The sequence below is a fragment of the Thunnus maccoyii genome, chromosome 3, assembly GCF_910596095.1.
Source record: "Thunnus maccoyii chromosome 3, fThuMac1.1, whole genome shotgun sequence".
NCBI lineage: Eukaryota > Metazoa > Chordata > Actinopteri > Scombriformes > Scombridae > Thunnus > Thunnus maccoyii.
Genome location: NC_056535.1, coordinates 18053631 through 18069503, shown reverse-complemented (window position 1 = coordinate 18069503; position 15873 = coordinate 18053631). Strand labels below are relative to the sequence as shown.

Genomic DNA, 15873 nt, shown 5'->3' with positions numbered 1-15873 from the left:
GTGAGGGGCTGGCAGGGGCAGCACCTGTATGTGTGTGTGTGTGTGTGTGTGTGTGTGGCAGTGACAGAGACAGAGAGAGAAAGAGAGAGAGAATAGAGGAGAAGCTGGATTTATCCTATCAGGCATGCAGACACAGATGCACAAGGACACACTATACGCACACACACACACACTATACACACAAACACACACACACACACACACACACACACACACACACACACACACACATAGACAGACACAGAGGAGGGGGAACCCAGTGACGTGGGCTGGGTGTTACTGCTAAAATCGAATGGCACTCATTCTATTGGCTACAGGATAACAGGGATGATGGAGGTTTGTCACAGCCATAGATGTGCATTAGTGTGTGTGTGTGTGTGTGTGTGTGTGTGTGTGTGTGTGTGTGTGTGTGTGTGTGTATGTGTGTGTGTGTGTGTATGTGTGTGTGGAAGGAGGGGCTGGATAATTGGGAGGAGGAGAGAGGACATTTGAAGCGTCTCACCCTGATTCACTTTGGCTTTACTGTCAAAACTCATACATTCAAACTTGGCAGTTGATTGTTCTTTGTTATTTACTCACACCAAATACTGCATGTCCACTGCCAAACCACTGTTTGAGCAGCTGTAATTTCTTTTTATTAGAATTTAAACAAAATAAAAAAAAAGATTAGAGACACATGGAGAATTAAAAGGAGAAAAAAAAAAGAAAAGAAAGAGCAGAAGAGAGAATGTGAGAGAGGCTGAGATACATTTCTAACAATTGTTAAACTATTTCTCATCTTGATCATGTATGTCTTCTTTTATTCTTTATTTTTGTTAATGGTTTATGTAATTATAGAATACTGTGTGGTTAGTTAGATGGTAAAGTCTATGTTGTAAAGTGTGTTAAATGTTGTTTTTTTTTGTCTTTTTCCCTTATATTTTAAATTATTTGGAAATATTCTCAGAAAAAAAGTCAGAACTACATAATATCTGTCCTCAGTCTGGATCTCCTGCTCACTCTCTGTATTCTCTGTCTTCAGCCAAACGTCATGACGCTCAGTGAGCTCGACGACTTCACAGACTGAGGACACTGTGTTCTTTCCTCAGAAGCCTTCTGCACCCGACCTCACGGACCTGACAAACATGCCTGAACCTCACTGCCGACTGAGAGCTTCTACAAAATTACCTGGAGGGTAAAACAGTAATAATGCAATGCTAGAGCACGTACACTTTATTATCTGTGAGTGCTGCTGCCATGAAAATGAAATAAAATATCTGAAATAATTTTTCCCTTCTTGAAAATTGAAGATGACCTTTTTACATGATTTGAAACTAAGTCTGTAACTGTGCAGAGAAATAAAGCACAGTAGCATCATGCTACACCACACAGTATTATATGGGTCATTTTTCTAACATTTACAACCATATATTTTCATTACATATGAATTGTGTGAAATATAAATGCAAAATGCAAAACTTTTTAGTCATAGTGTATGCAGTGGAAGGTTGACAAATTCAGTTTATCATTATATTTCTTCTGATAAATAATTCAATCATTTTTAAACAGTGTGCTGATGTATCTGTGTTTGATTTGCACCCTTTGCACATTTTATGCATCCGCACAAAACATCAGACAGGATTATCATTATGAAGAGTGTTGGCCTGCCATCTAGAGGATAATCTTTGATAGTACATTTGACCTGTTTCCTCTGGTCACCTGATGTATCTACTGTGCAAGCTGAAGAGAATCAATAAAATATAAGGCAAATAAAAACACACTCTTCTGTCTGTGGGACCATTTGGTAATTTTTACAACCTGTTCATCATTCAACGGTTGGATTATTAAAAATAAATAAATTACATGAAAGGTCAACATTTCATTGCATTGCATCACCAAAAAACCCCCCATGTGGAGACATTTTAGCATTAATTTCGGACACATGCTGCTGTTTAAGTGTGCACTGATAAAAGAAAGAGGAGTGCTTCCTTTAATATACATGATGATGAGCAGAGGCACAGATTAGAGTAGTTTCATCCTACAACTGGTGAAGTGGTACAGTCCAGGAACTTCCACTTGAGAGAAGAGAGGGGTCGTATAGAAATCATTGTACAATGTCATTCTTGCTGGGGAGCAGCCACATTAATATAAGCACTGCACACAATAAACATAGTCCAAATCTTTTAGGATTCTGAGGCTTCTTCTATGTTTTTTTGTGTCATGATAGATCAATCACTCAATACTGTCTGTTGCTTGACATGAAAGGTCAACAAACACACTGTCACAATAGATCAATGGGACATAATATCGATAAATCAGCAAGACATTGTCCGGCATGTGTTGCGTGAACATGCGGTACGTTTCATTACACCATTTTGAATGGCCTTTCATCACAAAGCAGTTGTATTCTAAATATCAAACACCAGAGGACACTGTCTCCCCATAAATGTAGGATGATAGCCTCTATAAACATGGTTTATGATAGAAGATAGCTCCTTCCACTGTATTAGCCAATAATTGAGGGGAAAAACATTAAAACCATGACATATTTATTCAAGAGAAGATACTTTAGAATTAATTCTGTATTCATGAAGTAAATGAATCAATTTTTGAGGTCAATCAGCAATTAGAAAATTATTTAAAGCCATCAACTTATTAAGAACTCAATTGGGGGAGATGTGAGGTTTGGGTGAGAATGATACAGTATGACAACAATGTGCTGTTGATTTAAGTGTCAGTTGAACTTATAAGATCATGACACGTGGTGTTTGAGTGTCACTGCTGAACATCGTCGCCCTCTCCTGTCCCTCATTCATCTTCCTCTGCACCTCTTCAGCCATGTGATCGTTCCTGCCCTTTGCTGTAGCTGCGAGGTCGCGTCCCAGCACCTCTGAGCTCACAGCCATGGTGATGCCATCTCTTGAGCCCCCCACTGCTCTCTCCTGGTTCCGCCGACATTGTCCTTCTCCCAGTTTCCAGCAACTCCTCTGGGCTCCTGGGTCCTGTCAGAAAAGCTTTTCCTCACAGAGCCCCACAGGTGCCAGCCAATGGTAGCTTACGAAGACGATGCCACGTGAGGGAGTGCAGCCAATGTCTGGTACCCACAACTGCACACTTCCTGGAGGGAAAGTACATTCAGAGAGCATGAATGTTTCTATTTTTAATCTCTCTGGCAGAAAAAGAGGAGCAAAGCAACCACTTTTGAAACAATGCCTTAATATAACACAGAGCATGTGTGTGGCTCTTGCAACACAATACCAAGCCTCACAAAACTGTACTTGATGATTAATGAGCTTTTAGAAGCAGCACAAATGCATGTACACTAATCACACATATAGCCTAGGCCTGCCTATGTGCACATGCACTTGGACATACATGTGCTTGCGTGCACAGCTGCACACACAAATGAACTCAAGAATATTCTCACACTCATATGCATAGAATCTCACATACACGTCCATGAATCTTGGTACATTGCTTTAATGCCAGTCGCTCCTTCAGGCTTGAGCCTCCTCCACTCTGCTCTTATCACTCCATTTCCTTCAATCGCTCTGTAGTCACCATGATGACATAGTGCTTGCCCTTCTATCTGAGAGCTGTCTGTCACTTGAAGACCCCACCCCCCTGACAGTGCATGAGACAAGAACACAGGACTTGTGATTGAATTATCAACAGAGCATTCAGTCATGCAGCTGTTCACTGGATTGGGTGATCATCATAGAAGTGGGGGTCTGGGTTGGGTTGAGAGCACACGTGGGAAAAAAAAAGAAGTAGAAGCATAGAAGTGGAATGAGTGAATAAGTGAGATAATTAAAGCAAAGTGGATTAAAAGAACTATTTGAAGATAAGAGATTTAAAGATTCAGATGCAGATATTTAGATAAGTAAAGAAAGTGGAGAAAAAGGAGAGGAAACAAAGAGACAGGAAGATTCAGAGAGAAGAGGAGAGTGTGCGAGCAGGGGTTAAGGCTGAGCGTGTGTTGTGGGCTCAGCAGTGAAGTTGACGATGCACTGGGAGAACAGCTGCGCTGCAGGGCTTTCAGGCTCCATCACTACTGCTCTCCTTCAAGCAGCTCCACCAACACACTCCCGCTCTCACTAACACACACACAGACACACACAAACACACACAAATATACACACAACTCTCATAAACATGCAAAACCACTGATTGTTGCTTCAGTGCACATGAATGTGCTGCAATAATAACCAGGTTTCATATGCATGTTCAGGCCTGAGAATCAGATGCCAAGTTGCCCGTGGTGATTTTTAAAGCTGTTTGAAATGTCACAAACCTTCATTACCACTATGTGATGCAAAAAAAGGTTTATATCTCTGAAATAAAACAAGTGAAGATACAGATACAATGTGGAATGAGATTACAGGACTAGAAAGAAAATATCAGTTTTGCAGTTTAGGAGTATACGAGTGAAGTGCTCATACAGATGTATTGCAATCTGATTTAAAAAGAGCTGCTGAAAGCAAGAGAGAGAGAGAAAGGCTGCAGGATAAAGGACACAGAGTTACAGCTAAGTGCATTTACAGAGAGACAGAAAAATATAACAGCTGTTTGCTGTGAACTGCGTGTGTAAACTAAACACATTGTGCATCTTTATTGAGTCAACACATCATAATCCCTTTAGAGGTTGGCCAAACACAACATTTGCACAGGACCTTCGCCACAGAGGGGTTAAGAGCCAAAGACTGTCCTCGTGCAGAATCATATTTGTCTGATTTTCTTACGCATGGATTACATTATGTTCAGAGGAAGCCTCTTCACCTTTAGAAAAAAGTGATGGTAAAATCAGAACAGTCCTAAACTCAAATTCATGCACTAAAAGATTTGGGTTCAAAACAATATCACCATGTTTTTGTGAAGTTAATTTTGGTTGGGAGAGTTTGGTAGTGAAGGGAGCAGAGAAGCAGATCAAATCAGAGGTAGAGGCAGACTGCTGCAGTGAGCCAAATGGCATCCAATATTCCCCGGGGGCCGCTGCACCCTCTGTCTGTGTTTTTACTCCATTTTCAGTAGAAATGAACTGCATTGCACTATCCTCCTGGGGACTACAGGCTGGGATTGAGTGGGCTTGGAGGGGAAGGGAGATGCTCACAAAAAAGCACAAACACTCACATATATACGCACATCAGCCACTCCAGGTGAATGAACATTGAAACATATAACTACTTCCACCATCCCCACTACCATACGACAGTCTTGTTAGGGAAATCATCAGTATAGAGGAAACCAGGTCAACAACAACAGGAGAAAAGAGCGCACAAAACCATTTTTTATGGTTGGGGCTGAAAAAGGAAGTGAATAGCAAAGTACTGCTAATGATACATTTTAATGGGTGAAGTGATGTCGTCGGAGGGAGGGCTGTGAATACATCAGGAACCATTTTATAAAGAAGAATCAAATGAGAAAGGAAATAATGTGTTGGTATCTGTATTTTTGAAGCTGATTACTCCTCCAGTAAATATAGATTTGGTGAAACTCTTATTATTTCGCTTTGTATAGACGTCTTAACAATAAATAACAATTATAATGTCCCTGATTGTACTGAAGTTAAAGCAATAGCTCAAGCTTTGGGAAAATACGCTTTTTTGCAGAGAGTTAGATGAGATGATCGATACCACACATTTTTCTGTTTGATATGCAGCTACAGTCAGCAGTTGGTTAGCTTAGCTTAGCACAAACACTGGAAACAAGGGGAAACAGCTAGCCTGGCTCTGTCTGGAGGTAACTAAATCCACCTCAGGGTGATAACAAGACTTCAGGACGTCACTGCTCACAAGTCACAAGAAATAAACACTTTTCATGGCAGTCATTTTGACACTAAGCAGGAAAAGCAGAGATGAAATGGGACAATTAATACAGTGGTTAATGTTATTATTTACACCAGTGCTTCTCCTGCTTTGATAGGTCAAAATGTCTGCTGTGGAAAGGATCTATCTGGCATATAAACTTGTCAATTTTACACTTCGAGTTTTGTACAAATTAAACAAATGAAATACAATGTGTTAATTAGCAAGCTTTGGAAGTGGTAGGTGGATTTTTTATTTTTTTATTTTTTTTACAATACCTTTAAAAGCCTGGCTAACCGTTTCCCTTGTTTCCAGTGTTTGTGCTAAGCTAAGCTAAGTAGCTGACGAGATTTTACCATACACACACGGCAGTGGTATAAATCTTCTCATCTAATTCTCAGCAAGAAAGTGAATAAATATGTTTCCCAAAAAGTCAAAGTATTCCTTCAATTAAATATCCCACTAATTTCCCTCCAGTCTGTGTTGGTGAGGGTCTATTTGAGACCACTGTTCTATTTGCCCACCATTGAATTACATGACAAACAAGTGCCAATTCATATGTAAGAAATAAATTGAACATTTGTTTGTACAACAAACGAATGTGATCAAACCATTTTCTGTCATGCAACACACCCGACATACACACACACACACACCTCATCCATAGGTGAATAATTCAGGACGATTCTAGAAGAAACCATTATCCTGGGCAGACAGGTAAGTTGATATGATGCCTTCTCGCTGAGTCGTTCTCCTCCTCTCACCAAACGCTGCGGCAGTTCACTCACTCATCAGCCCAACAAGGAGGATGATAAGTGTTTTCTTCTCATTGCTGTCAGCTGGAACATACAGGTAAAGCAGAGGCCTCGTCTCAGCTGTTTTACTTGTCAGGTAGGACTTTCACAACATCAACAATAGTAGCTGAACTGTGGTTGCTGCTAATTGCTACTAAGACATTTTATTATGTCAGGTATCGTTGTGTATATTGATGGAAGTGTTGAAAAGGAAATACTTTTTGGGTAAAACTATTTATTGAAATATCGCAACTATAAATCCATTCTGGCTGAACAGTAAGCTGAGAACCTCAATACCCATGTAACAAGTGATGAATATGAAATCCAGAGGAGAGTTTCTGAAGGGTCTTCTGTGGGTCAAGGCTATCATGTGGTCATTAGTTTTTCATAAGGGTGGGATTCATGTGTAGCCAGACAGCTGCATGCATGACAGATGTACAGGTACTTTGGGATGTATTTGTCAGACAGCCTTTTAACTTTCAAATAAGCATTGTTTTGAAGGAGTACTACGTTCACAGTATTGGCACAAGAGCTTATGTCTTTTCCTGTACAAATCATTGTCACACCACAATGAGTTGATGAGTTGAACTGTCAATTTACAGCTCTTAACAATAATGAGAGTGATGATGTATTTTTGCAGTGTCTTATGAGCAGCATTCACTAATGTTTAGTTAATTGAGATACTTTAATATTTTTAGTCTCTAAATCACTTTGTACATTCCTATCTGTGAGATAACATATATGACTAAAGGGACTGTATTGTATTTATTTACATACATCAGGATTTCAGAATCTGCCTGCTAACAAAGGACAGCCGTAACGGGAGAGAAAGGTATGTGTGTGTATGTGTGTGTGTGTGTGTGTGTGTGTGTGTGTGTGTGTGTGTGTGTGTGTGTGTGTGTGTGTGTGTGTGCGTGTTATAGCCAGATCAGGCAGGCTGGTGTTGACTTACTTTCTCATTACAAACGCACACACCAGAGGGAAATGGGAAATATGTTCGAAATGGTAAAATTTCAAGGAGAGCAACATGTTGTCAGTGGAAAGTAAATATTGCCGCTGACTGTGGCAAGAGACATGAATTTCATTACAGAAACAAAAATGAGTCTGGTTAATGACTACGTCGGTTGACTTGTACATCCTCATGTCATCCTCATCACATGTACTCTATGGACTCAAATACACAGAATGGATATTTATAACTAATAAAGTTCAATACAGTTCAAGTGATTCAGCTGCCAGCATTGCGTGACCAGAGGAATATCCAGTGATTAATCAATACTAACTCCACATATGTTGAACAGCACTGCGCTGTCTGAAAAAATTATATTATTTTGTTATTATTTTTATTATATTTTGTATGATTTATGTGGAAAAAAGTGAATTAATAGGCTAAAAGTTCAAGAAATGAAAGAATGAGCTATTAATTCAATATCGTAGGTGATGACTGTGTGCCATCAAAACAGGCCTTTGCATATAGTACTATATATAGTATTTGGTGAAAGATTTGACCTATTTAACAAGCCTATAAACAGCAGGAGGGGATTTTATTTGATCTCTATTAACTAGATGACTCCTAGCATTTTAGACATTTGGTACCACTTAAGGCACCCTTTATAAAGGATTAAACTATTGTCTTTGTTAATGGTTAATAAATAAATATAAATAAATAACAACTTTTGGGTTGCCAGGATGTGAAAACTCCCTTTGACTGGTTTGACTGATTAATCACTAATTTCTAGAAAAAAAAGCTGCAGGTGATTTGGACAAAAATCTATGGATTAACAACTTACAACTGCAGACTTGATGATTAAAACTCTTTATTAATGACTTATTAACATGAATATGTGCAGGCCTGATGGCTTATTAAAAAGTGAGAAACCCATGAGCATTTATTAATGGATTACCAACATTTATAACTGCATTACTACCAGAACAGAAATGATACACACCTGCCAGTAGCAACCCAAACTTTATTTCTATTAATGCCTTATTACTGATCTATAAAACATTATTAAATACTTTATTACAACTTATAACCTCTTTATAAAGAGTGGTACCCAATATCATAAATAAGATACGCTCCTTAGTCAGTGCGTCCCCATATTTTGTAGCCTACCTTAATAGCCTACAAACTAAAAATATATCAGTGACCTTCACGTGATTAATGGATGCTGAATGTGAGACCCTATTTGAGAGGTGTCTCATTTTCTTGGAAAAAAACTTGGAGCAGGTAACATTTGAGACGTGAGCAGGGTATTGTGCAGGAGCAGGAAAGTCGGGGGGCAGAAGGAGGAGAGCTTGCACTCGTTTCACTGATGATCAGTGGCGCCGTGACGATAAGCAGGCAGCGGACGAGGATGCTCTGTTGTCTGGTGCGCACTCCGGCTCTCCGCGATCACCATGGAAGAGCTTAATTAATGCACAGGCTTTATGTGTTCCTCCTGCTCCCGGAGCCGATGAATTTTAAACCGCCGTTTGAGAGCGGACCTGCTTTTTGCACCGGACCTGTATTACCGAGCGGAGAGGACCGCGGCTGAATTATAGCCTAAAGTCTTCAGAAAAAAAGGTTTGTGCTCTGCTCCAGTCTGAAGTTAGCCTCTTAGCATATAGCTGCGTTTCCCTGCATGCAGGCAATGATGGTGCCTTTTCATTATTGTCAGAGGACAGCAGTTATTAATAGCCAATTTCCTCTCGACGCTTGTCATTTTTTGTGGATTCTGGAGGAGGAGATTCATCGCCTTGTCATTAACAATACAAATGCTTTTTAATAGAGGACCGTCAGTGCTGATACTAGGCTGACACCTTTTCCACAAACTGAGCTCTGGTCATGTGGACTGTCCACTATATTAGCCCCTGTGTGTGTGTGTGTGTGTGTGTGTGTGTGTGTGTGTGTGTGTGTGTGTGTGTGTGTGTGTGTGTGTGTGTGTGTGTGTGTACAAGCATCGCTGATTGAGGTTTGTTGTAATAACGTTGCCAGCTGTTTCTGCTGAGCAGCAAGGACCATCTTACGGCTGTGCGTTGCTCAATTTTCACTTTGAACGCCGGGAGTCAGGCTGTCATTTCACATTGTTTTTTGGGGGAGATTTCACCATATCTTTACCTTGGTGGTGTCCAAGGAGAAATATGAGTACGCTTGATTGTGGCTAATTTGCCAGGAAATGTCAGTGTTCATTGTCATCACGGGTGCACGGTCGACGTTGTCGATGCAGCAGTGAAATTAATATTCCAAAAAAAAAAAAAGCGCATTTAATACGCATTGTTCACATACTGTGCTTGTACTAGCCTCTGCTACATGAAGGCAGCAGCGTAGCACACAAAGGAGATGTGAAGCTGGCAATCTGAATTCACCACAAGATGTGCAGTTTTACATTACAATAAGACGCGTATCTCGTTTTTTCTATACGATATGAAGATTAATTCCTCTTGGAGCATCACTGCAATGTGACCTTTTCTGTTCCTTCCTCTGCGGGGCCTGCTCGCAGTTCAAGGACTTACACAACTGATGTGACCAAGTGATGCCTTAGAGTGGCAGCTCTGAATATACACGCTTAATTTGTGTGTCTGTGTGTGTGTGTGTGTGTGTGTGTGTGTGTGTGTGTGTCTGTGCGTGTATGTGTGTGTGTGTGTTTTGGCTTGAGCCGCTTGCCATCTACCTTCATATTTAACCTGAAGGAATATGTTCAGTTTCTGGCACATTTGGATTGTTTACTAAATTTAGACTCAACATCAGAGCCAACTTGCCGTATTTCTTGTAGTCGGGTCATCAGCTTCATCATTTTCTTTACATGAGAAATATAAGGATGTCACATCTGTTGACATTATGGTTTTTACCTTATTTGTATTTTTAATGGCAAGAAAAAATGGATTCTTTATTCTCAAGAGACCAGTACTATTTTACATCAAGGTTTTTGAAGATGTGTGTGATTTAATTTCCTCCTTTTCATTAATGACAACTAAACTAAACAAAGGACTAAAAGTTCTCATATGGTCTCAAACATTAATTGAAAGCCACTATGTGCATTATATGCTAATATGTATAACCTTTACACTTTTTCACTTCACTGAACTCCCATTACCTCGGCGCCCTTTTGGAGCACCTATGCCTGTGCAGGTCAGCACAGCAGATCACTGGGAAAGACATATTTAGATTCAGCTCCGTCTTCCAGCAGAAATATTAGAGTTTGAGCTGGATTGTCACCTGTCACTTGGACCTAAAACAAGCAAAAAAACCAAACAAACACTCAATTAAAAGTGATATAATTTGTTCTGTCAGTGTTTTTTTAGTGCAAAATGAACTGATGCCAACTCTTCTCACCTTCTCTTTCAGAGGCAAATTATGCCAGCAGCACCAGAGTCGTTCCCCCTGGTGACGTGCCAGCTCATTGGTCAGACTACTCTGCCCTCCTCTAGCTTCCCTGTCTACCCTGGCAGATCCATGCTGCTGGATGCTCCTCACAGAGCCACGCCCGCACCATGAGCGCCAACGGGCCCGCCCCAGCCCCAGCCCCCGCGGCCCCAGAAGCCCCTCCTGCCTCAATCCCTGCCCCTGCTCCGGCCCCAGCTCCAGCTCCTGCGGCACCACCCGCTCCTCCTGCCCAGCCTGCCCCAACGGCCTCTACCATCCCGGTAGGTGCGTTGGCACAGAAGAAGCGGCAGCAGTATGCCAAAAGCAAGAAACAGGGCAGTAACGCCAACAGCAGGCCACCGAGGGCTCTGTTCTGCCTCAACCTCAACAACCCCATACGCAGGGCCTGCATCAGCCTGGTGGAGTGGAAGTATCCTTTACAGCGACTGAATGCGCGGTTGGGTGCATGTCTGAGTTTTGAGATAAACTTGTGTATATATCTTAGTTGTATTTTAGATGTAATAATTATTAATGACTGCCACATCAGGTGGTTTCATATAGAGTTTTTTAAAGTAACCAGACTCAGTCCATGTAAAGGTAATGTAGTCAGTTCCTGCCTGTTCTTAAAACATGTTAACAGCTTTCCATTCCAGCTCTTTTTCCTTCATTAAATTTGTTAGTCAATCTGTTGATTTGAAGCTGTATTATATGTGCGCTGTAGCATGATGTAAGAGAAAAAAAACATGTTAAGCCATATGTTGCTGTTGTTGCGATGTTGGCAAGAAAAAATGTACAGTTGAGCGCAGCGTGGTGGAAATACTTTTTGAATCTTTCGTTTGGGTCCCAGTTAGAAAATTATGTTAAATCGAGGTGTGGATTTCTTCAAACTAAACGCAAAATAATGTTGATGATGATGTCCATAATCCTAAAATACTGGTTGGGGTATGTAGATAGAGTGACTCAACACTGTTAAACACAGCTGTGTGACAATCTGGTGGGTTTGTTGCTTAAGCAGATACTCAGGTCATCACAAAAGCCATCAGATGGTGTAAAGAAGATTGTGTGAAATGAATGGCAACATTTCATAATTCACTTTTGTGTGTTTTTCTGAAAAACAAGTCACTGTGGGTTTACTACCAGTATACCAGGAGTCCCAACTGGTGCATGTTTGTTTCAGACAGTTGCAATTATAATTTGTCAGTGTGACAAATGAACTGAATTTATAACGTATGTTTCAGTTTCTGCTTTACAACATTTGAAAAATGGTCATTTCTGTAACTGTAAGTGAACACATGTGAGACAGATGGCTCTTTCAATGAAACAGTGTCTGGTCTTGAAATGGTGCAACAGTTCAATATTCAACTATTTTCAGTATAACTTTAGTTTAGTAATGTTATTTAATTCACTAATAATTTTAAAAATTTTGAGATGGCAGTAGTCTCTTAGTTGCAGGAGATAAATTTGTGTATAAAATTCTGGCAAATCTGAGAAAATCTTAATTGAGGAAGTAATCATGATGATAAAACGAGTTAAGTTCTGTAAATAAAGAATAAAGTTACACCTTTGTAAATATTGCAGAAATTATAGTATCTCAACCGGGGATTTGACAAGTAATTATTATTTATTTTATTATTTTCTCTTGCTATGTTATGCCATTAAATCTCCTCTGCATTTTTCCTTAACTTCTTTTCTCAGGCCATTTGATATCTTTATATTAATTGCTATTTTTGCCAACTGTATGGCCTTAGCTGTCTATGTCCCCTTCCCTGAAGATGATTCCAACTCCACAAACCATGACCTGGTGAGTAGTCTGTATATGTAATTATAATGCATTTATTCATTGTATGCCTTTTGTATCAATGCTGATACCTGTACCTATACACAGTATTTGTAATCTAAGATGGGATGGTATAATGTGAACTTGTTGAGTTTCTTTGAGTTCACATCATCAGAATGTTTTACTCTGGCTTGAATTAATGAATTGATAAATTGATAAATTCATTGTAAAGACTATGAAAGTGATAAGGAAAGGGGAATGAAGGATTATTTCCTCTGATGCCTGTTGTATGCTTGTTTGGTTAGCTCTGTCTATACATTATACATAATGTTACTTAATAATCCTGTTTTGATTGATTAAGTTTGATTGTATCACCTTTTTCAGATGTAGATATAGTCAGAGGTGTTTTAGTAGTTACATAGTACATGCAGACTCTATCTTCAGTATATTGCTTTATCATGCAGATTTGAGGTATCTGCTGTGCCTACACAGAGGAACAGTTTGACAGCTATCCTCATTGGTGCTTTATCATGCCATAGTTTTCCTGTACAGAGGTTTTATACTGCTTTCTATTTTTAGAATTTCTCGTCATTGCACCACTCTGTGCACCTTGTGCATTTATGTCTGTGTGATGAATTATGGGTGATGTAGTGTTGTAAGCATTGTTCCACAGCTGAGGATGAGTGCACTCTCTCCACAGCCAGACAAACACGCAGAATGTGGTTCTTACATGTGCAGAATTTAACTGAAGTGTTCAATGATTCATGAGCAGCTTATACAGTGTGCCTGCAGACATTTGAATGTTCTTGAAAGCTTCATCTGAGAGCAGGAACATGTTAGACAAAGTTTACCAGCCTGCTTTAAAAAACCAGAGGGAGTGTTCTTCTGTCTGTTATGCAGCTGAACCCGCTGTGCAAGATAAGCTTTGGTCTACTTTAGAGAAGTAAGGTGTACTGCTTCCCAGTTTGACCTCCTGGAGGGTGACCTCAGGGTGTTTGTTTACACAGCGGTATTGCATCAGAGGAAAGTGGGCCATCTGGGACATCACAGTGTTTCATACAGTATATCTACAGTATGTTGTCAGGTTTAGTTTGGTAGTGATGTTGGAAAGAGTTGGGTTGTCCTAACAGTCTCAGTGTAGGTGACACTACAGTGGATTTAACTTAGTGACAGCTGGAAGGAAACGTTCACAAGTGCATAAGAAATATAGAACAAGAATTTGGAAACATGTGATGCAGTTTGGACTCTGAAACTAAAAAAAGGAATTTTAGAGCATCCTGATTGAGTTGAGTATATAAAATATTTCTGTACTTGCTGGGGTTTCTCTCTCTTTTTGTTTTTGGTTCAGTGCCACGTTTTTTGTATACAAAGTTTTGTGAAAAACGAAATGTTTGTTGTAGTACAGAGCATAAATGTGAGCTTTATGTGAGTGTTAAGAGAAGCTACTTTCAGCTGAATGGCAGCTTCATGGTGTTTTAAATGACTTGAGCTAAACAGCTCTCAGTGACAGATGCCACTCACTAATGTGTGGCCAGCTTCAGACTGATAATGGACCATATGTACAGCGTTGACAGGTGCTTATTTAATACCCGTAACTTGTTGCATAGCCTCCGAATCGCAGGTCTTTTTTACTTTTTTTTTTTTTTTTTTTTTACAGATTTGCATCCCTAGCATTATGGAGCCAAACTGCCTGTGTTAATAAATTCAGAGTGTTGTCAGAATTTACATTCATATGTTTAGAGCTTCACCTTCTCATGCATTCAGATCACATCCAAGGGTGTCTGGCAGAGAGGAAGGTCTGGGAGCATTTCAATATTGACTCTGGTAATGCCCAAATGGCATCAAACTCAATAACTAAGCTTGAGAGGAAGGAAGCTACCGTCCAGTACACACTTGATAATAGCCTACATCTTATCACAGCCTTCATAATACAAACCTAAGAGCTGTAGGTGTAAGTGTAATGTGATGGATAGTTTGACAGGCTTTAAAGATGCCTTCATCGTGTCTGATGTCCAAACCTGTCAGGAATGTCAGATTAGATTTATGGATGTGCCCAGTAAGAATTAACCAGAAAGGCTACATTTTGTGCTCTGCCGTTTGGATTGTCTGAGACTGAACAGCATCACTGATGCAACTTTCTTGCCTCTTGAGCAAAATCATTCAAGATCCCTCCCAGACATGTTTTAAGACATCTAAAAATCACACATAGTTATCACATAGTTATAAATTTGTTGAAGCATCTCCTCATTCTCCCTCATTGAAAAATCCAAAATCTATGAATATGCAAATATTTTTTGTTGCAAAAGTTTAATTGCTGGACACAAGATGTCTCCTCCTTCACTGAAAAGTCCATCCTCAGCATATGTGCACTGGAGGCTTCAAGTTTCCGCATTACACTTGTAAGTTGCATATTGTACCAGGACAGAGTCGCAGAGTAGAAGGAGCTATTTTGGGTGCCCCTGTTTGCAGATGTAAAAATCCCATTCATTTTTCCCATAGACAACGTTATGTGACTCACAGTTTGACTCACTTCTATGGCTTGAATTGGCATGAAACTCTCCCAGTTTATTCATCACAAGAACATTAATACTGTTTTAGACAATACCTGGTTCTTTGATAAAAAAAAACAAAACAACAAAGGTACAAGACTGTGTACTGTGGCAAGAAACAGCCAATAAAGGAGCTTAAAATTTGGTCACGTGCGCTGCTAACGGCAGGTGAAAGCTAAAGATTACAGGGTTGAGAAAATTGATTTTACAATCTGTAGTGTGAATCAGGCCATTTGGGCTTCGGACTGGCTTCTTCTCCATAGCATAGCTTGGGGGTTTTGTAGTATTGTTAGCTGGCTGCCATACCAAAATCACTGACAAAACATGATTCTCAGAAACAAAGTTGAAATCATTGACCCTGGTGGATTTTACATTATCCGTGAGAGTCCTGTGTTTCTATGTTAATACTGAGGATATTGTTTAAAGTAAAATAAGTTAAATCAGAAATGGGGATACAGAATGGGGAAAAACAATTCTGGAACCACTTTGCAAGTCTGTTGGCGTCTAAACTGGTTATGTGTCACAAATTATGACCGTCCATCCGTGTGTTAAACTGATATTTAAGGTGAGCATATAGAGATACAGCAGATGAATGTGAAAACAGCCTTCTAGTGTCAAACTCTGC

The 15873-nt window shown here is 39.9% G+C and overlaps 1 protein-coding gene across 1 annotated transcript in view; it reads left to right on the top strand.

Moving 5' to 3' along the window:
* Positions 1 to 8638: 8638 nt before the first annotated feature.
* Positions 8639 to 15873, top strand: part of cacna1da (calcium channel, voltage-dependent, L type, alpha 1D subunit, a) — a 64914-nt gene continuing 57679 nt past the window's right edge. Inside the window, exons 1-3 of the mRNA XM_042403819.1 lie at positions 8639 to 9143; positions 10905 to 11352; positions 12618 to 12723. Of these exons, the coding sequence (XP_042259753.1) occupies positions 11051 to 11352; positions 12618 to 12723 (408 nt within the window). The 5' untranslated portion in view covers positions 8639 to 9143; positions 10905 to 11050. The remainder of the gene's footprint in view (positions 9144 to 10904; positions 11353 to 12617; positions 12724 to 15873) is intronic.